General features: G+C 40.3%; 1 protein-coding gene across 2 annotated transcripts in view; it reads left to right on the top strand.

Moving 5' to 3' along the window:
• syt7a (synaptotagmin VIIa) overlaps nucleotides 1–22,181 on the top strand; it is a 109,858-nt gene that overhangs the window by 41,146 nt on the left and 46,531 nt on the right. Inside the window, exons 2-4 of one of the 2 annotated variants that reach the window (XM_088080519.1) lie at nucleotides 849–952; nucleotides 16,656–16,735; nucleotides 18,109–18,243. In XM_088080519.1, coding sequence (XP_087936645.1) covers nucleotides 849–952; nucleotides 16,656–16,735; nucleotides 18,109–18,243 — 319 coding nt within the window. The remainder of the gene's footprint in view (nucleotides 1–848; nucleotides 953–16,655; nucleotides 16,736–18,108; nucleotides 18,244–22,181) is intronic. The other variant, XM_042495463.2, reaches the window with a different exon arrangement.

A 22,181-nucleotide genomic window follows, 5' to 3' on the forward strand; every position in this document is an offset into this window, starting at 1 on the left:
GAGAGCATGGGTGTTTGTCACTCAGAGGTGTGAAAATGCATCCTGACACCAGTTTATCACTGTATATTTAGAAATCAGAATTGTGAGAAGGGAATCAGAAATTTGAATACATTAGCATCCTCCCCGCAGCACAAATATCAGAGCTCAATGAAGCTTTATGTGCTTGTCCTCCCAAGTGAAGGCCGTTGAATTGTTTAAATGTGTGCAACCTGAAACGGAAAGTGCTTACGAGTTTAGATCCACTTATTGTAATAGTATCATAAGCAGCATGTAAACACACACACATGTGCAGGCGTGAATTGTCTCACATACACACACACACACACACTCTTTCAGCAATAGATGATGTTTTTTTATGACTCTGTTCCATAGCCACCTCTCTCACTGGGCATCTACTGATAGCCATTAATCATGGGCTCCCTTGTATTGTCAGCCTCCCTTCCTCTCTCCTCTCTCCTCCCCCTCCTCCCTTCACTTTCAGCCTGTCAGTTAACAAGCTGTGACACCATGACAGTGATGTGTGTGCAACTGAGTGATGCCTGGCTGCAGCTCTTATTGGAAAAGGTATTGAAATGCTCCGGCACGAAGGGGGTAGTGATGAGATTGTATTTCTCAGCTGCTTATGACAGAATGTAAAAATGGCAGCTCTGCTTGGCTATTCAATTACACAACGTGGAAGGAGAGCTTTGTTTTGGGTTGCCCCCTTTGACAGCATGATTTACTGTGGCATACAATCGGCTCCGTAGGAAAGAATCCCATGTTTTTATTTTACACACGGTGGAGAAAATTCAACCATGTATGCAAAAAAAAAAGCATCGCTCATTTTTTCCTTGTGTTTGTGTGCACAGGCTCAGTGTCCCTCAGTGTGTTCCTGGTCTCCCTCGCAGTGACAGTGTGTGCTGTTTGGCTGGTGGCTCTTTGTGGCGTCTGTGGTTGGTGTCAACGCAAGCTGGTGAGTTTACACACACACACACACACTTATGCACAAGCTTCACTAACAGATATATTGTAGCTTCCAGTCACATTTGTTGCCATCTTAACATGCTTTAATAATCAGAGAGCCTTAATAAACATTCACTGCTGTGATAGTGCTTGAAAAAGACACAGTGGTGCATTGAGGAAACAACAATGTGTGCAAATATTATGAAAATATGTGCAAATATTATGTGCTGTCTTGTTGAACCGAGAATCTTCAGTTACACAACAGTTATTAAAGAAAACATATTACCAGTGGTCGAAGAAGTAGTCAGGTCTCTTACTTGTGCAAAAAATACTAAATACAATGTGAAAATACTCCAAGTATAAGTCCATAAGTACATGAATATATGCAACAGAATGAAGTATCATTAGTGAATGTGCTTGTTCCTCAAAAAAACTGACCTCTCCATAGCGCCACCTGCTGGCAACATAAAAAAGTGTGGTTTCAGCAACACTGAGTTGTGTCAAAAATATAGATTTATCAGTTAATATGGTTACTGTGTACTTGACACAGTCTCAATACTAATTACCCATAGTATCAATACACCAGCAGCGCTCTCTTGCTTTCTCATATTGTTAATGTTTTCTACAATCTTTCTGTTGATAACCAAAAAAAAATGGGAATTTCTTTTTAAGGTAATGCTATAAAATTAGAAAATCAAGTATTGTTACAACACTAGTACAGTATAATAATAATAATAACTTTATTTATATAGCACATTTAAAAACAGAGTTTACAAAGTGCTTTGACAAACAAAACAAAGCATAGGTGAGATAACCCAGAGGGGATATAACTATAGAAGCCAGACAATAATGCTGAACTAAGGCCACACATGAATTAAGGTAGACTAAAACAAGAGACTAGAGGCAAAAACATGTCAGAAAAATACAATAATAAAATAAAACCAGTAAACACAGAGTTTTAAAAATAAGCAATATAATAATAAGCTGGATCGAGACAGAATAAAGAGACAAATCAAAAGACAATTTAAAAGACATCACATAAAAGCAAGTCTATAAAAATGGATTTTAAGAAGTGATTTAAAGAAGTCACTGGTTCTGCCAGCTGTATCTCCTCCGACAGGTCATTCCCAAGCTCTGATGGCAAAGGCACGGTCACCTTTAGTTTTAAGCCTCGACTTTGGAACGGCCAGAGGGGCCCCACCTGAGGATCTAAGGCTGTGAGCTGGCTCATATGGGGTCAACATTTCTGTTTTGTAGCTAGGGGCCAGAGCCAGATGAGCTTTAGAAGTGATCATTAACACCTTAAAATCAGCTCTAAAACAAACTGGGAGCCAGTGGAGAAAAGCCAGGAAGGGGGTGATGTGAGGTCGTCTGTTAAAACCAGTGAGAAACTTAGCTGCTGCATTCTGAACTAGTTGGAGGCAAGAGAGTGATTTTTGGTTGATGCCACAGAGGAGGGAGTTACAATAGTCACGCCTGGAGAGGATGGATCTGTGAATGACTTTTTCCAGGTCAGAGTGTGACAGTATATGGGTTTAATTCTTGAGATGGTTCTTATGGTGGTGAAAGGTTAGATCAAAGCCACATATTACTCCCGAAATTCTGTCAGTGGGTTTTAAATTAGTGGACAGGGGACCAAGGGCATCCAGAATTCGGCTGGTAGGGTTTGGGAGTGAGAGCAGTAGTATTTCTGATTTTGAGTTTTTAAGCTGAAAGTTATTTAGTGCCATCCAACAGTTGACATCATTGAGACAGTCTAAAACAGCAGCTAGGCTTTTCTAATAATGGATATCTAATAATATACCTCTGGTTTAATGCATGACTTATTTTGTCTGTTATTTATCACTGTTATACAATTCAAAGTCAGTGTTTGGATGTAATAGTTTTAAAATGGTATTTTAGTTGTACTTGGCTTGAGAGCTACATGCTGAATGTCAAGTGTGGGGGAAAAAATGTGCATGCCCAAAGCTTTTTGGCACAAATTTGATTGCCTGGTGTCCAGCAGAAATATTATGGCTTTTTGTCGAAGACTAATGCTGTTTGGGGCGCAGCATTCATGAAACTGGTGTTTCATGAATGCTGATCTGCTGATCAGATTTGAGCGTAAAGAGGTGTGTGTGTGTTCATGAATGGCAATCAAACGTAACTTGACAGTGCGCTTCCACAAGTCAGCACTAAGCATACATCCTCGCCCATGAATAGCCAGTGACCTCCGTATAAGGAGGTGGAAATTACTATGGATCGGTGCATCCTGTTGACCTGTGAACACGCCTCGAACAAAGAAAGAGTGAAAAACTTTTCCGACTCTGAGATTTATTTTGGGTGGAGCTAAGAAAAAATATTTTATTTTCTTCTGTAAGCAGTGGTGTGACAGGTTACACTGGGCCGGTCTGTATTTTCTCACTATTCTCTTAGGCTTGAATCGTGTTGGGTTCTCGCTGATTCATTTTATTTTATTTTATTCTATGAAACTGCAAACACTTTACACACAAATTCATTCTGATCTTGTGTCATTAATGAGACCCATCGAGTATAATTCTGTTGATCATTATATGATTTTTAATGACAAATCATCAAGTGTCTCATGTTTTCGTGCAAGTTAGAGCAACTAAAGGCGGTAAAGGGGACGTAACGGCATGGACAGACCAAATGAAACGCACTAGTTCTCAAGTATAATTGCAGATTTCTGTGTTTGAATGCTGAACACTTTCTATAAAGACCATCTATAATGCATTATGAGGGCATTCATAGTGAATTATAATGCCTTCATAATGCTTTATGACCACACTCATACAACACATAATGTTTACTGATGCACTAAATCGACAGTCATAAAACACTATAGATGTGACTTACTATGAATTATAAGTGTCAAGTGTCTAGTTATAAACTAGAGGGTGACAGATGGAGTTTATAATGCATTATAAATACCATTACTCACCCATACATCAACAATCAACTTATCACTGTATGTGTTAAGTGAAGTGCATTTATAATCATGCATGCTTCATCATGCATTCATGTTTCATTTGTGTAACACATTTTCATGTATTTATAAGAATATATGCTGCATCATTAGTGATTAATTCCCATCTTACACTAGAATGCTTTGGAAAATTTTTGAAAATACATTTTTAAGACTGAAGTCTGAAAGAGCGGCCACAGTTGCATCAGTGAGCACATGACCACAACAGTGCAGACTCCAACTAATTAATCCCTCAGACAGACACAGCTCCAACATCAGTAAAGTGCGCTGAGACAGCATCAGTACCAGTCCACTCATTGAGGAGAAACAGAGCACAGATCAAGCAGACTGACCTCTAATAGAGGGCATGTCATTGTGATTATGTGGTATGAAATGTGATTGATTAAAGGGAGGCAACCAGTCATTAGGCAGACAGAGATGTACGGCTGAGTGCCACTTCACTTGGCTGATTTCTTTTAAATTTGCATGCCTTTAAACTTAATTGATTTCTGATTCATCCTGTGCTTGTACAACCCAGGAACACAGGTCACCTATTTCAAGTTTAGTGTCGGCTCCAACTTGTTTGAGCTCACCATAGCACTGCTGCGAATCTTATCGGTTCACAGATGGCAGGATTTGGCATTACAGCAGGCTCCACACAGCACATGCCTCTCCCCATTATGTCATTTGCATTGCTTAAATCCCCTGAAGGTGACTGTACCTAGATTTCTGGATGACACCGTTGCAACGTATATGAAACAGGGAGGAAATGGCCTGTGCTGAAATGGGACAGTGGAACAGCACAGTCTTTGTATTGTTTGCTTCACTGGAACGTCATGTTATATTTGATATTCCACTTTAAAGTAAATGGAGCAGTGAATGACTTCTGGGCTCCAGCTGTGGATGAAGGTAGCTCTGCTGCCAGCGCCGTGCCCTCGCTCCTCTCTGCTGTAAATGGATCTTATTTCCATCCTGTGACTGTGTCGCGCCGCAGCCACAGAGCAGGGGAGGACTGGGATACGGCGATGATCTGTTGGCCTTATGACCCTGTGAAGGCTACTATCAACCACATCCTCAGTCTCAGGCTAAAGTCAATATGTTTTTCTTTAAAAACCTACAATTATTGCTACGTTTACGCCAAGTGTCCACACTACTCTGGAGACCTTTGAAGATGCTGATGACCGTGTTATAGTGTGAAAACTTCGGGGTTGCATTTTAGTCTCAACAGTTGGAAACTATAACTGAGTTTTTTTTAGGTTCCTTGAATATTTGCATTTTTTATTTCTTGGAAAGTCATTACTTTGACTCAGCTACATTTGAAAGACAAATATTGTACAGGATAATCAAGAAGGAAATCCATCCACTCCAAAAATGTGAAAAACATGAAAAGAGGAGGAATTATATTATTATTTAAAAATGCCAACAGATTTTGATCACTGCGGGTCTTTGTCAGGGCTTTAAAAGTATATACAATCTAGGTATGGCCCCACCTATGTAGTGTAGGAACCACTAGAAAGCCATCACGTGAACCAGATGATGGAATGACAGAAATATCATAATATTAACAGAAATATCATGAATAACAAACCATAATGACAAAACAGAGAGAACATGAAAAATCTATCTAAAATACACTGACTGTGAGAAATAATAATCATTAATTATAATAATTAAGTTTTTAAAGCATTTTTTATGATTAAGCCACTATAATAAAGGCTTTTTTATGCGATCCCTCCTCGCTTTTCACATTTTCTTTCCTGTTTATCCTGTTAGTTCCCGTTTTCCATGAGCACCCGACATACGTTTTTGACCTACATTTTATTAAAGTCTACAAAGTATCCATTCCACTCTCTCTTTCACAAATAATGTGTTTTTGGGATGGGGAAGAAGTCTGTTTTTAGCGGGTGTAAAAATCCTGCGTACACTTGCCAGTTTTGGTGTAAAAAAGGGGTTCAACAGTTATACCTCGTCGTCAGTCCATACAAAGAAATCTTTGGTCTGATTTTTTGCCATCTCTGAAGTATCTCCTTCATGTTTGTTTACACCGGTACACACATACAGGGTCTTGGTATAGATGGAATTAATGCTGAAACAATGCTAAAAAGCTTGTGTGTGTTTTCATGTTATATATATATATATATATACATATATATATATATATAATAATAATAATATACCATTTTAAAATGAAAAAGTATTCATGTAGATGTAGCCTCGGGGGGATGCTGTTTGTGAATGTCTTATTTGTCTTTCTTATCAGTGCATCTTCAGGGTGTGTGTTTGTGTTTGGTGGTGGGGGGTAACACTGAATGACATCAAGATGTTAATTAAGCTCCTTGTTGTCTTCGGACCACTTACTTATGGAAAAATGTCAGCTGCCCACTGATGTGAAACCACATGAAACACAGTTGCTCTATGTACATAATACCAAAGTGTGACTGAGATAAACGGCAGTCATTTCTATGATGATAAACCTGTTATTGATGATGCACTGCGGTACTGTGCTTTAATGAAGCATAAATACTAGTAATCTTGTTCAGAATTTTTTTTTTTCTTCACGTTGATATCTGAGGGTGAGATTTTTTTTTTCTATACATCACTGACAACCATGAAGGCGCAGCAGCTCTACAATCTGTTCGTGTTACAGAAACAGTCTCCACTCCCTCACTTCCCTTGATCTCTTTATCTGGATGCATAGATGCACTATATTCCCTGAACACATGATTAGAATGTACATACAGTATCATTTGCATTAACACGGTTACTTTCTAGTGTATCCCTTATTATATATGCATACTGTATCTGGTGTACTTTAAATTTATGCAGGCTGCGCACAAACGTTCTCATTAGGTAAAAAGAAGTGCTCACTAGTTAATGCTCATTTCACATGAAGCTACCACAAGCCAAGCCACGTCTAAAACTTTCATTTTTGATGTTTCCGAGTGTACTCTTTGACAGTGTCAGCTTTCATAAGAACAAATGTTTGCCTCAAGCTTCACGTGTCAGTTGCGAGTGGGCCCATGCCAGTTTTGGTTATGATTCATAGGTTAATAGACAAGACATTTTGGGTGAGTGTTGCTTTCGGTGTTTTAGCTTTGGCAACCAGCGCGATGGGTTTTATTTTAAAAGTCCTCATGTGCAGTCATCCTGAAGCCTCCCTCCTGCTTGGCTTTCTGTTATCTAAGCCCCCTGGAAAAACTGCGCATTGAATGCTATCGTCCCCTTCTGCTGCCTGCTAAATCTGTTTCCTTATTGCTGTTTATAGATGCATCAGCATGAAATTTTTAGAATACATGCACTGAGCCAATATGATTTTTTCTTTATGAGCGACTTCACATTTTTCACTCGGGTTTCACAGCAAGTCTTCCTCTGTGTTTTATTGGTTGATTTTGTTTGTTTCATGTCTGTCTTTATTGCTGTTTTTGTAATTAAAGACAAAAGTAGGAACAAGAAAACACAGGGTTGCCACAGTTATAGAAAGCCTTGAATATCATGATATTCCATAGTCTTGTTTTCCAGGCCTCAAGTAATCACATAATCCTGGATTGCTTTGGAAAAGTCATGGAATTGTGATCAATTAAATTGTTAAAGTAATTTCCTGTGAAAAAGCTTCCATGTTATGTTGCATAACAGCATTTCTTTAGCTGTTGACATAATAGCTCTACTTGGCGATGATGTCTGATATTTGGTTCACACCATCACATACGTTGCTTTATTTTCTCCCTGTGTCCTGCCTTTCCCTTCATGTTTCATTAGAGTTTGAATTTGATATGTTTAAATAATGCTGGTCCAGTGGAGCAAAAATAATGTTGTGACATTGTAATTTAGCATGTAGGATCATGAATCCCAACGTTTCCATATCTATGACCCATTAATAATTTTAAGTTGACATGGGGAGCCCAGGGTTATTTTTTTGTTTGTTTTTTTCATGTTCAATAAGTTCAGTGCAATCTCACAGTGCAGTCATTATGTTGACAGATACAGCCCATGCATAAATGTCATGCAGAAGAGGCCATGGAGTTTCATCTTTTCAATGTTCATCTTTGGTTCCCACCATTCTCCGATGTAAGGAAAATATATCTGGTAAAAAAAATAAAAATAATAATCATAAAAACCAAGAAGCATACTGTAAATTAATAGTAATGCTATCTAAATAAGAAAAGAAATAGTCCAGTAGATCACATCATTTGAAAAGGTATGAAATAACAGAATATATCTGTTTTTAATTGCAGTCTAGCAGTTATATTTTCTATATAGAAGACATCCTTAATTTTCTCTCTCCATTGTGTGACTGTGGGGGCTGTGATCTAAGCCAGGAGGCTGTGATCATCTTGTTAGCCAAAAAGAAGGATCCCCAATAATGTTGTTTGATTGCTGTTTTGTTTTGGTTTTAACTGCTCTAAAGTAGCTAAAGTAACGAGTTGGGTAAAGAATACTTTGCATTTCTTTTTTTATGTTGTGTAAATTCATGGACATTTTATTTTGGTCCTTGAAAAGTCACGAAAAAGTTTTGAAATTTTGGTAATGAAAATGTGTGTAGACCCTGAAAATAGAACAAATGGTCACACGGTTAGTAAGCTTCTGTGTTGTGGGGCTGATGATTGTCAGCAGGGGCTCATGTTGTAGGTGTTGGGTGGGATTTTTGGATATCAGGGGTGGTGCAGCTAACATCTGTTTGAGCAGCGGAGGCTGTTTGGCATTCAGAAACCCTCTGCTTGCTCCTGTGAGCCCTGTGCCGTTTGATCCGTGACATAGTTGTGAGTGGAGCTGAGATTGAACCTGACCAGATTCACAGGCTGATTTGATCCCTGTTGGGCTTGTATCAACAGCCTTCAGTATTTTGGTTGCGTTAACTGGGATTTGGGAATTCACACTTGTTAGGAGGATGATAGTAATTATGCCAATCAGAAGAGAGAGAAGATGTGAAAATCAATAATTACAGAATTTTAAAGAATTGCCACCACCATCGGGATAATTATATTAAAAGCAAATTATGACCTGTCAGATTTAAGTGATACATAGTGTGATGTAAACTGTATGTCTTTGCAATTACATGCTTCTGGATGTCACACAAGAACACACAGGTATAAAAAATAGATGTTTTGACAGATGCTCAAAACCAGTGATCGCCTGATGATTTATCAGCAGATGACCATTTTAATAGTGCACTCCCCTCTAATTATGCTGTGATGTGGGTAATATTGAGCGAGCATGTAGACTCTTGCTGTCTGCTAATTCACAGCAAACAAACACAGCTGGGTGTTGGAAGGCAGTGCACTGCCAACTGAGACAGAGAGAGTGGTAGTTTCACTCTCTCTGTCTCCTCTCATGTCTGGATTCTTCCAGAAAACCCTCAGCATCCCCCTGGGCAGTCCTACGCCAAGTCTTCTCTCACTCATCTGTCCCATAGCAAAAAAGACATAAAATCTGGGGCCTGTGCAGATGAAGCCTCAGCAGCCCCCCCTCCCCTTTTAATACATCTATTGTGACACTCGTACAAATATCTGGATCAGCAAATACATACATTAATCTGTAGTGGTTATTAGGGAGTCAGTAATTAAGTGTTCCAACACATTAATGATAGTCTGTGTAATATTAAATCTCAGCATATTTTAGCCCTCTTTTGTTAACATATTGTGTTAGGCTTTCATTATGAGTTTTTTTTTTCATCTTAATTGGACTTAAAATTTGTGTATATTTTACAGCACAGCATACTTGCATCATTTTCTGTTTTTAACATTAAAGAGTGAATTTCATAAAATGAAATTGAAATGAATCAAAAGTATATGTTGAAAAATTATTCATATAGGCAATGATACTAATAGTATGCTTTTTGAAGAAAAGAACCCAAAAAAAGAAATAACAGTATCAACAGTACCAACATTACAGTTGATAGTAATATTTAGGAGCCATAAAAAAAGTAACAAACTGCAAAGATTATTTCTTGTACCTCTATACACTTACATTGTTAACATTACACCTCCCAGCCTGTGCACGAATTCTGTATAATCACTTTCCTGTCCATGTTCATATGGGCCTCTGACTTAAGACCAGTATGTTAAGTAAAACAGGATTAGATATTGTTAGAACTAAGGATGGTAGAAGAGGAGATTGATTTTGATCAAATTAAGTAAGTAAGGCCTCTTATTATCCATTTACTTATTTCCTGTATGTTTTAGAAATGTTTATATAAGTATGTGTTAATGCCTGACAAGCTGTCCAAAATTAGGAATTAATCAATCAAGTCCCCCCCTTAATACCGCCCCTGCATTTTTTCACAGAACCATATGATGACGGCATCGCTCCGCTCCAGTGTGTAATTAGACACTGCATCACGGCATCCTGCGATCAAAAGAGGCATGATGGGTGTGACGTTTTACACACCAGCGTCTGCCTCTAGCGTGACGTATCATAAATGCCTTGGCAGCTCTTTCTAGACAATAACAAAGACATAACATGTCAATCACAATCATTCACCTGCTCTGTTATATGACAGCTGATCTCGTTATCTGCTCCTAAGGTAAAGAGCTCCTGTATCTCATTGTTTTCCCAGTTTGTGAACACTTACAGCTGCTGTTCTTCTTTGAATTAGCCACTATGCTAAAAGTCGCTTTTTAAATCTCCCGTGGTGGGTATCACACATAAACATGTTGTCAAAATGTCACACCCATGCCACCCATGGTCTTTCCAGCTCTATGTTTTACACCAAGCTCCTTTCTGTGCTGTTCCTACCTCCTGTCCCACTTGGAGGTAGGACAACTCTGCTCGCCAACAGAATGGCGAGGCGGCACAACAACGTGACATTCCCGTCTTGAACAGGCAATGTAAATGCATCTAATTACTGATGTGGAGTCAAGTAATTCCTGATTATGGACACCGCTAAGGGCATTGTCCAGTGTATACCGTGGTCAAGAGGATGAGGCACTGAAGAATGGCATTCAGTGTTGTAAATAAACTGTACACAGAGCAGTATTTCTCATAAAATTAGAATCTGTGTGTGGCAGTAGCTGACGATGTGTCCCCTCTCTAAACTGGGACAGTTTTGTGGGTCCATGAACAGTGCAGGCTGAATTCATTGTGACTTTTTGTTTTCGTTAGCAGGAGTTTGAGTCAAAGGCTTTATAACTGATCGGTTGATCCGATCAGATAAATGAATAAGAGGAGCAGCTACAGAGAGGCAAATGAATGCAAACTTTTAGACCCAGTACAATGAATAGTAAACTTTCACTGTGCCTGACATTCTGATGCTCTATCTGTGCCCAGAGTACACTCTGTGCTCCGAGAGTGTGGTGCAAAGAATGACCAAACTGTATGTCCTAATGAAGCTCTAAAAATATAAAATCAATATGTTGCGGCAGATGTTTAATCATGGCGGGCTGCCATCAATGAATAAGTGTGTGGGAAACCCTGTAGAGCAGTGGTTGTCCTGGTGAGTTGTTGTCTAAAAGGTTGCGGGTCCATTCTGAATGGACCATAAGTGACTTGTGAACATGTCAAGCACAGTGAATTTCTGCGACAGAGCTTTTATTTTGAAGTGATGTTCCTGTTTATTTTTGCAACATGTTTTCTTTCTTTGTGTTCTAGCCAACGTATCTTTTACATTTTGTGAATTCAAATTGTATATGTGGTAATTTATCTTATGTGGGGACCTTGAACTAATGACTAAGAAAAAATCCCAACCCTGATGCTGGACCAGTCAGGAACCACAGCCGTAGAAGCTTTGACTGCGTCCCTGTTACTATTGTTACTCAGATTTAGATACAGACTGATACTTTTATGTAGCCAGCACCATAATTTGAAATGGTTAACAAACTGGAACTACTTAGTAGGTGTCCATTGTCAGTTTTTAATGAACACCCTGCAGCCAATCAGAATAACAGTACTCCCCAGATCATGGTATAATATGCCTAAAACATGCAAATGTAACATATCTGTAGTTTGCAGATATATATGATGCCCATATTTTCTTATAGTGATCGGGCTGGCCCTTACTATGTTGTTGGTCTCACGATGACACACCTGCACTTTATAACACTCTATCATGGGGTTTGATTATTAAAAAGTGTGAGTGGATCGGGGTTCTTTTTTGGACAAGTTGAGGCTTGCTGCAATGTGTCTCATAATTGGTTCATGATATCAGTTGGAGCTATTTTGAACTCATGGCTCAGAGCCAGACAGCACTCAATACTGTAATCGTGTGAAACCCTTTGTCACTTAACAAAAAGACGGCTGGTTGAAATTAGACTTAAGTATTTTCAAGGATATTTGAGTAGAGCATGAGGGGGGGTTGCTCTCTCTTCCACTGGTACTATTTAACCCTTAATTGGGCTATTGCGCTGATTTTCTTTATTGTTTCTTGTCTGAAGAGCTGGTGAGCTTTGTTATGTTCATCACTATGGATCCCTGCAGCCTCCACAACTCCCTTGAAGACAGAGTGTTTTTGTTATCCGCTCTTATGAATGAGCAGCAGGAAAGGTGGAGGAGATGGTTTTGAAGCTCGTGTGTGTATGGAAATGAGAACCGTGGGACTGGATGCCCATCCATTTCTTGTTTTCACATCCAATCCACTCGGGACTTCCTGTCACTCATTGTTTCTCTCAGTTCACTTTTCGCACCTGTCTCTCCCCCCCTTCTCTTTGTCTCACATACCGTCCTGCACTGTCCTTGTTTTCATCTCCTTCTGAGCGCACTGTTTGGTTTCTTTTTGGTTTTTTTTTTAAATTTGATTTCTATTTTCTGCTCTCACCCCTCTGTCTGCACTGGTCTCAAGGCTAGCTCATCCTCTGTGTCTTCCCGCCTTCCTGAAAATTTCACGATAGCATTGAATGATACATGAGGTTCCTTTGATAGCTTGTCCTCGCCTGACAGAGATTCAGACAGTTTTGCCTCCCCAGAAATTGCCGTACACAAAGACAGTATTTATTGTGGCGTGCTTGCGTAAAATGATCTTGCTTTTGTATTAGGGAGAGTCTACCTCTTGGGCATGCAGATGTTGTGAAGCTTTAATGGTGGATTGTATGCATTTGTGTCTACAAAATGGTGTGCAAAATTATGATGTCATTTAATGTATTCCGCCAGTATATGAAGCCAGTGATAAGAGCTGTGAAATGCCTGAAGCAGTCGATAAAAGATCATGGATGGTCTCTTAAATGTTGGCCGAGAACATGTGATATATTCAGTATATAGACTACCATGATAGCTTATAAAGAGATGGTTAATGTCGAAGTCAGTGTTTAAATTACAAACAAACCTCTTGTATGCAGCTGTTGAACTGGTCCTTCCTGTCAGATCTATGTTTATTCATTTGTTGACCTTTTATTTCAGGTTGGTGCTGATTATACAACAGATGAGCGGCTTTGTTTTCTTGTGTGTGATGGATATCATTCTCTCTACCTAGTGCCATTGTGGGCTTTATCATTTTTGCTCAGCAGTGCTACTGTCAACTCTGGCTTTGTAACAGATCCAACAATAATCCAAAGCCACAATATCCAAGGTGCGGACTGTGGTGTGGTATGGTATCTGTGTCATCTGGACCGTATGGAATCTGCATCAATCTGCCTGTTCAGCTCTGGAGCTCGGTGTACATGCTGTGGCACAATTTGCATTTCTATAAGCCTTTGCTATTTTTGAACACTGCATGCATCATATAGATATGAGTCAATTCAGGCTGACGGAAACTTGTACATAACCTCTGGCTGATTGCCTCTCTAAGTTTTCCCCAGTCCCCAGTGTTTAGTGCTCGATGAGTTTGTGTTTGTGGTGGAATATGGGCAGCTGTAAATGCTTGGCATATACTGAAAACAGTCTATTTAGAGTATACAGGTGGGCAGAAATTTTCGGCAACTCTCGCCCTTGGTTCCAAAAGGTGATCATCTGGGGGGGTGGGGGGTCTTCTACTGATTGTCTTGTTGTTTATGATGCGTATAGATTATTGATAGGGCTTAGGCTTGGGCGGTATATAATATTCCATACCTTCAGGAAATTTAAGTGGGGCATATGGTATATGGCAATACAAGTGTATAATATATGACTGATTTCAAGAGCATAAAATTGCAATAGAATAAGTGCTATAGTTTTATATGTCAACGTAAGCGTCACAGTTTGCCTTCAAATATTCAGTAAAAACTAAGCAAAAGTGATCTCAAAAGTGAAGTTTGTAAACAACAAAAGTAACTCAGGTAGGGTCTTACATAAAATGTAAGTAGTACAACAACATTAAATCAACCTCAAATTACGCATCTAAACACTTGCCAAATACAAAAAATACCCTTGAAAATATGTGTGCTAACCATCAGACCCTGGTGCTAAAAGACTTTTAAGAGGTAATATGGAAAAAACATGCTCGGATGCTACAAAGAAGATGTGTTTTGAACTTTTTATTTTTATGTTTAGAACAATTAAACAATACATTAATAGGTGTTGTTTTTGGTTTTAAATTGGGAATTATTTTCCCCCCATTTCTTCCGAATGACACCTGGAGGGGCTGAAGCCCACCTAGCCAGATTTATGACGTGGCAGAGCCCCCCCCCCCATAGCCCTGGATTAGCATTGTGCCAGGGGGGTGTCGCTTTATCAGCAGTATCCATTTGAGTACATGGTGGGGGAAGCAGGGTTGGCAGCAGTTGGCAGGCAATCCAAAACTGCAAACGTAAAGCCTCGAGCAACAGGGGTATCTAGTCATTGATTAGATGGAGGAAAGTCTACCACATTTCATCTACGCACACTATCCATCCACATTATTTTGATACAAAGCTGGTTGATCCCTTTAAAATTCAATCTGACTGATACCCAACATCTGAGGCTAAAACCCAACCTGTGACCCAAGGTTTTATTATTTTCAAAGACAAAGTCATTTGCTCACTTGGGATGGGCAGCAAAGGTTTTTCTCCACAAACAAACAAACAAAAAACATTGCAAGTGACAATAAAATTGATGCTAGGATAACTAGCCCTTCAGCACAAAACACATGCAGCTTACACTGGCCAATAAGCCATTACTCTTTAGGTTGCATTTTTAATGTTAATGACACACAAACAGCATGAAACACCATTTCCTGTTTTGATAATAAAAGATCTGCCTTACGGGTTAGGCTTTTCCAAGATCAACTTTGCCCTTCTCAGTATTAACCCAATGAATGTGGCCAATATCCTGCATCTTTTGGCAAAAAACTATTGGATTATTTAGACATTTCAAATTTACTCCATTTGTTTAGCAGACCCTGAAGGTTTTTGTTGTTTTCTGTTCCTTTTCCCAACCTTTTTTTAAAATTGAAATTCGTTTATTTCCAGGTTTGCAGTGGGTGTGGCAAAGGAGCTTAACCCTTTGAAACCTAAGCAAACTGACCTGATGGGAAAAAGGCAATGAAAAACTAATGAAATTGCCCAAGAAGCAGCATAATATTATAAAAAGATACAAGATGTAATTTTTTAACTAAGAAATTAACCTACAAAAAAAAAACCCACCAAAAACCAACAAGACCATAACCTGAAGAAAAGAAAAAAAATAAAGAAAATTACCTGGAAAAAAGTTGCTAAAAATTCAGGTAAATATTTTTTTTTCTTCCCTGCAGAGCACTTCTTTTTAAGTTGCTCATTGCCCCCCCCCTTTTTTTTCTGAAGACATCAAACAAGTTTGGTTAGGTTTGAATGGTTTAAATTTATGTGAAAGGCATCTTAATGCTGCTGCTTCAATCCAGGTGTCAAAGGGTTAGGATGATCAAGCTATTGTTAGCTTGCTAGGCTAATGTGATGCATTTGCTATGCTATGTTGCCCCTCCCAGTGAGCACTAAATAAGAGAAGCATGGATGGATGATTGGCATGATCAGAGAGAGAAAACAGGCAAATTTCAAAATACACTATATTTGGAAATAAGCAATCCAGAGCGGACACTTTTCATGACAAAACACACAGACGTGATGTGTTTACGCTGTGGTTCGGACCACAGAGCAGAACTCTAGCGAGGTCTTATCACGAAGGCTCATTACAAAAGTAAAGTGGAAGCAGGGAGTCTGAGATTTCCTGTCTCAAGCTCCATGCACAGCCTCCACCAAGCAAGCCTACCACAGGAAATTGCCCTTCAACTTAAAATCCAATTGTCCGAGCCAAGCCACGGTGGCAGCTCAGGGTGTTTTTCCTCCCACTCATTTTCTGGGCAGGAGGATCCTCGCCCATCCTCGATGTGTATCAGAGGATCACTTTCAGGGAAGCATGCGTGGTATTTGGGGGGGCCGGGCAGCTTTAGACTGATCCCCTCCTTGTCCCACATGTGGCAAAGTGTCAATACAGATTACTTGCATTGTGACATGTGTGAAACACCTTAAACTGTAATGAGCTTTTCCAGTAGAATGCACCCAGCAGACCTCACTTTTCAAAGCCTTCAAATTGCCATTATTTCCATGGTTACAGCAGGTCATGCTCCAGCTATTTGAAATCAGGCTGGTGGGGGACTTTCTAGAGGCTTCTCTCCAGCGGATTACCTTTAAGAGGCAATTGCCATGTAAATTTCAGGGTGGTGCGAATGATAATCATAGTCAGAAATGGCTCTCAAAAGCAGATTTGATTTGACTTTGATGAGTGTAATCAGGAGACCATCAGGTAAAGGACTGATGGCACAGTGTTCCTGAGATAATGGGTGAGGCATTTACACTTGAAATTAGAATAGCAAAAACAGGGCTTCGGAGGACAAATCTGAGCTAACCTTTTTGTTTCTCTGCTTTCTCTCTCATCTCCTCCCTCCGCTTGGCTCAAGGGGAAGAGGAATAAGCCAGGAGTGGAAACAGCAGACACTCCAGACTCGGCACGTGGGCGAGGGGAGAAGAAAGCCATCAAGTAAGCGCCTGGTAACTGGTTGGGGTCGAAAAATCTGGTGATAATGAACTCCATTTGGTTCAGCTTTTGAGTCCCGTGATGTACAAGCACAGAAACAAGAAAATGAGGCCTGTTGTTTTTATCTTGAAGGGCACAATCTCTACAACAGCATGTTCAGCTAGACATTAAATGAAAGGTTAGTGATTTAATCAGTATAGATTAAATCTGCATTATCTTACCTGTGAATCGTTTGGCTGGACCAGCCTGCCCCTGCACTTATCTTATGGCTTGTAAGATAGGTCACCCTTAAGTGCAGGCCTTAAGCCACGCCTCTGCATTGCTTAAAATGGTGCAAGTTAAACAGAGGGGCGCTCTTTATGAAATCGTTTGAATATAAATGTTTTTTTTGTTTTTTTTAATTTTTGCAGGGCTCAAACTAAGATTAAGGTATTTTCTGTTCTTCGTGAAACAAGGCTATAGGTCAATACTGAAAAATGTCAGCTTTGTAATGCTAAGTACGATACTTTATTCCTCAAAATGCCTCTATTAACCTGCTCACGACTACTTCTCTTCTATAGCCTGCTGCTGTCTGAGCTATTTGTGAATGTGTTTTTATTTTCTGGGCCGATGGTTTGAAGCACTAAAGATGGACTATGTGAATGTATTCTGACTTGAGTCCCCCAGTGTCTTAATTTTTGCATTTTCTTTCTCACTGGCTCCAGCAGCATTGGTGTGCTCAGTTGGTCATTTCAGCTTCAAACTCCCTTCTCTCTGTGCACTGCCTTTTCTCTCCCGCTCTGTCCCCCCCGCCCCCGTGCTCCAGCTCTGACCACTGCTGTGTGACTTGTATGACATCAGTGATTCTGCTCACCTTTTCCTCCTCTACTTTGACTGTGTGCGATTTATCTCTCTGCCTTGTGTCTCATGCGTTCATGCGTCCTCACCGCTCACGCTGAGGATGGGGGCCAGACTTCTTAATGTTTACTCAAGTGTGTATCATCAGTGGTGCCGTGCTAGATGAACAGAATGTAATCACATGCTGTATGTATTCATCAGATTATGACTTTTCTTGCTTCTCCCTCTCTTTCTCTCTGTGTCTTTGCTATAGCACATTGCTTTATGAAAAGCTTTTGTGAATGTCTTTCCCCCCTCCAGGCTGCCCCCTTGTTTTTTATTTTTAAATCAAAGCGCTATGGTGATTTGTCAACCTCAGGTGGAAAAATAGACATTAATCTGGACCTGCTTTCTTTCAAACTCCCGTTCAGTGCGGCTGTAACCCTCTTCCTCAAACCAAGCCAGCGCATCAAAGCAGGAGTGCCTGCTGTGAGGCGCTGGTTGGTGCCCAGGCTGTCCATAGTTGTGTTGCTCTGACCTGTCTCTCTCTTTGGCCGCAGTGATCTAGACAGAGACTTTTGGAATAACAATGACAGCAGCACAGTGCAGCAGAGGTGGAGCTCCTATCCGCCCAAGGAGTTCGTACTAAACATTTCTCCCTATGCCCCATATGGAGATCCTCGCCTCACACTCAAGTGAGTCTTGGTCCAAGGTTGGTAAGAGACTTCCCCCCTCAGCAGGGCTGTAACGAGGCAGGGGCCAGTACCACTTTCCCCTTTCCTGACCTTTAATTTCCTTTCCTGTGAGGGCCGGTCACACCAACAACGATAACTTCAACAATAACAATGTGAGCATGCACAGATAAAAGATAAAACAGCAGCGTCAAGCAGGTGCTGTAAGCCCCAGCTGTGATAGCAGCTTAGGAAAGAAGATGTTGTTTGCTGTTACTGCTTTAGGCTACCTCTCTTGAGCTTTGTTAATAATACTGATGCAACGGGTGACCTTTACTTCACCTTTACTTCACCTCACACAAGTGTGCGCCGTATATAGGCTGAGGCCACGCTTAGACAAGAACGGCCCTACTAAAAATGAAAATATCTTTCCTTTGTGTCTTTAAAAAAATCTGTATTCATATGATAACATTATGAGAATAATCCTTGTGTACATGGATCCACAAAAACAACCGAGAACGCTGTAGTATGCATATCGGGCCAGTAGTCGGTGGTGTAACTTTGTAATGACACACCATAGAAGAACACCATGCGCCTGCACAAAGGGCTGTTCTCACAGAATCCACGCATTGCCAGTTTACACGGCATCAGAGGGAGTTAGGTTTTCAAAAGATTACACTCGGAAACTGCATTTCAGGCCCTCCAAACACAGTTGTCGTGTACATGAAAGGCCAAACTGGAACAAAATTATAATGTTCCATGAAAGAGCTATCACCGCATAAACGGCCCCTGAGTCCTTTGAGCCTCTTGGGTTCGATTCTGACTTTTGGCTCTTTGCTGCACCACCTTTCCTGTCTATCTTCAGCTGTAATCTTAATAAAGGCAAAACAACTTGCAGAAATAATCATGAAAAAAAGAAATTATTGTCAAAGTTATTATGTTGAGTTCTATTTCCACTTGAAAGTTGGAATTTCTGAGTTCCCACTGAGAATTTCAACTGCTAGGCCCCCTGAAGTCGGATTTCCAACTCTGAAAGTTGAAGGATACTCACCATCTCCGACCTCAAAATACAGTAAGGCTGCTTTTTGCATGAGCAATAGTAAAAGCTGTAGTAATATATTCTTTATTAGCACCTCTGCCTTATTTATGTCTACTTAAAGCAGATGCATGCAGCACTATGAAACTTATATCTGTGGACATGGTGCTTTGGTGCTTGCTAACTCAAAATTGGGAAAACAAAAGGTCCGCATGCTCCTCACCCTCCAAGCAGAGGACAAGATCAGCCACCAAAGAACAGACAGAAAATGATTGTCATGTTATGCCAGTGTTATTATTTAAGTGCTGCTGAATTGTATATGTCACACAAGAGGCCGAAGCTGTTATGTTAATGTTATGTCTTTTGCTTCTGCGATTCGCCGGCAAGCAGCATGATGCTGCTGTTGTTTCGCTCCGTGTAAAAATGCAAACGAAACATAAAGGGGACTTTGTAGTGGCACTAAAGTACGATCTCTGTGTAAAAAGGACTAATGCCTGACATGGCTTAAATGGTATTGCTAACTGCATCTTGGTCTTCTGACTTTTACTGGAATGTGATCAGCTCAGATGTGATGTCAGTCACAGACTGACCTCCAACTCCCTAGTTAAATGAAACACAGCATAATATCAAAACACCTAAATTGACTGAGAGCGAACCAGAACATTTTTTTAAAGACATCTCTTTTTTTTTAAACCTTAATGATTTGTACCTTGCACTGTAAATGCAGATGGATTTTGATTGGCTGTTGTTCTTCAGATTGCTCTGATAATGATTCCAATGATATTTTTCGCCACTGATGTTGTCGTTATAGTTGTGGTGAAGACTTTTAAAACAACATATTTATAGTAATTGTTGTTGGTTTGGATGGCCCTTGAGCCCCTTCCTTGCATTCCTCTCCTCTCCTCACACCTTCCCCTCTTCTAGTTGTGCAGTCACCACCACTGGCCACTCATCACATTGAGCCATAAGATGTGGATGTTATGATGCCTGACAGCTTATTAAATCCACCTAGTTTCATAATCTCGATTATTTTTGCTTTCCTGAGTACAAAACTTTCTCATGAGTAACCAAGGATTTTTAGCCTAAGGCCTTTTGGAAAAAGCCAATCCTATAAATGTCATAGTGTTGCAGTACACACAAACTGCACATTTCTAGACTTATTATTGCTGTATAATGCGATTTCCATCAACAGTAGTAATAACAACAACAATAACAACCCACCCAATGTAAGAGCACTGGAGGGCACAAATGGTTACTAATGATTAGTCATAATCTGCTCGGGAAATGCGAGTGTGGAAAATGTCATACACGCACATTACAGCGTCCCCGCGACAGTCATTGGACTATTACTGCAGCGTCAAAGCTGCACAGCCCTGTAACCTCCCCGGGCTAATCTCTGCCGCTACTCCTCACATCCCGTCACCTTCTAATGAACACAGAGGCGCATGTTCAGATGCCCCCCCACTCCCTACAGCCCTGCCAGTCCCACTAACTCCTGACCTCTAACCTTTCACCTCTCTCCCATGGCGCTGTAACCATGGAGACGGACAACCCTCGTAGCTTTCCTCTCCAAAAAAGTCTACACTTTAACCCACCTCCTCTGTAATCTGTGTCTTTCCTTGTGCTTTGCTTGTGTGAACTGAATTTTGTGTTGTTGTGGAGGGTTGACCGTTAAACCAGGTTGCAGTGTGGTGCCAGTGTTCACCTGTGGTTTACATCCATCTGTGGCTTCTCTCTGATCCCCATAATGTGTACCGCACTAACATTGTAGCATCTGAACTGACTGTCTATCACATTGCGAGATAAGGCAACAGTGTTTTTACTTGATGCAATAAAAGTCATTTTTTTTCACCTACTCGGCACTTGAATCCAATAAAGCAGTAGCAAGGTCATACCTATCTCCCTCTGGGCACTGAGGAGGCTCTGAGCTTAGACATCCTGCTACCAGGCATTTGTCTGATAAACTGTCTAATAACTGGTCATCTTTAATAGACCTAGCTGTTGAGGGCTGTGTGTTAAATTGCCCGCACAGAGGAGGCAGCGGTGTGCTCGTGAAGGTGGTGGATATATGGATCGCTGTCTGAAAACTCTGCCTGAAGATGATGGCTGCTGATCACGAGAAGCCAGCTATAGACCCTCGTGTTTGAGAAGTTCATTTTTTATAAAAACCCTCAAGGTTGTCATTTATTGTCCATAAAGCTGTTTTTCAAAAAGTCCTGTCTTTCCAGTGGTAAAAAATAAATTAATATTTCACCACAGTGACTGTGAAATGAGCTGTTTTATCAGTCGTGTGTAAGCAAGTAAAACCACAGAATTTCAATTAAAATGAGAAAACATTATAAAGATATTTTTAACGAGGAGAGACAGGACAACCTCCTGACTCCAACCAATAATATGCTGCTATAGCCAGCAGACAGCTGGGAATTACTTCCTGTTTGTGATTCTCTTGAAATCAGCAGCTTTCAATCTGTGTAACGACGCTTGGCCTCGTTTATCAAACAGGTGACCTGCCTGGCACCATTGATCTCCGTGTTAAAGGATTTATTGGATTGGAAGTTCAATTCTATCATTTTTCAATATTGAACTTGCTATATGTTTGACGCCTGCAACAGTCATGACACAATCTTGAAAAAGTAGTCGTTTGACTTAAACCATTTTTCAGATTTACGCGTGATACTTTATTTGATCAATATGACAGCTTGTGGATGAAAAACTGTCAAAGATTTTGTGGTTGTATTTCTTTTGTAAATTACTTCTGCTTGTCAGTGAAGTTCAGTCAGACACTGGATTGATATCTGGATGCTATATAAATACTCTTAGTGATTCACCAGTGTCCATTTAGTTGATCCTGCTTTTAGTAAAGGGCAAAGACGTTTACCTTGTGCTGGATAAATGAGGCCCACATCCCCTTGTGTTGACCGTCCGC

Source organism: Plectropomus leopardus, chromosome 7, assembly GCF_026936395.1.
Source record: "Plectropomus leopardus strain MGB_pleo_1.0 chromosome 7, ASM2693639v1, whole genome shotgun sequence".
NCBI lineage: Eukaryota > Metazoa > Chordata > Actinopteri > Perciformes > Serranidae > Plectropomus > Plectropomus leopardus.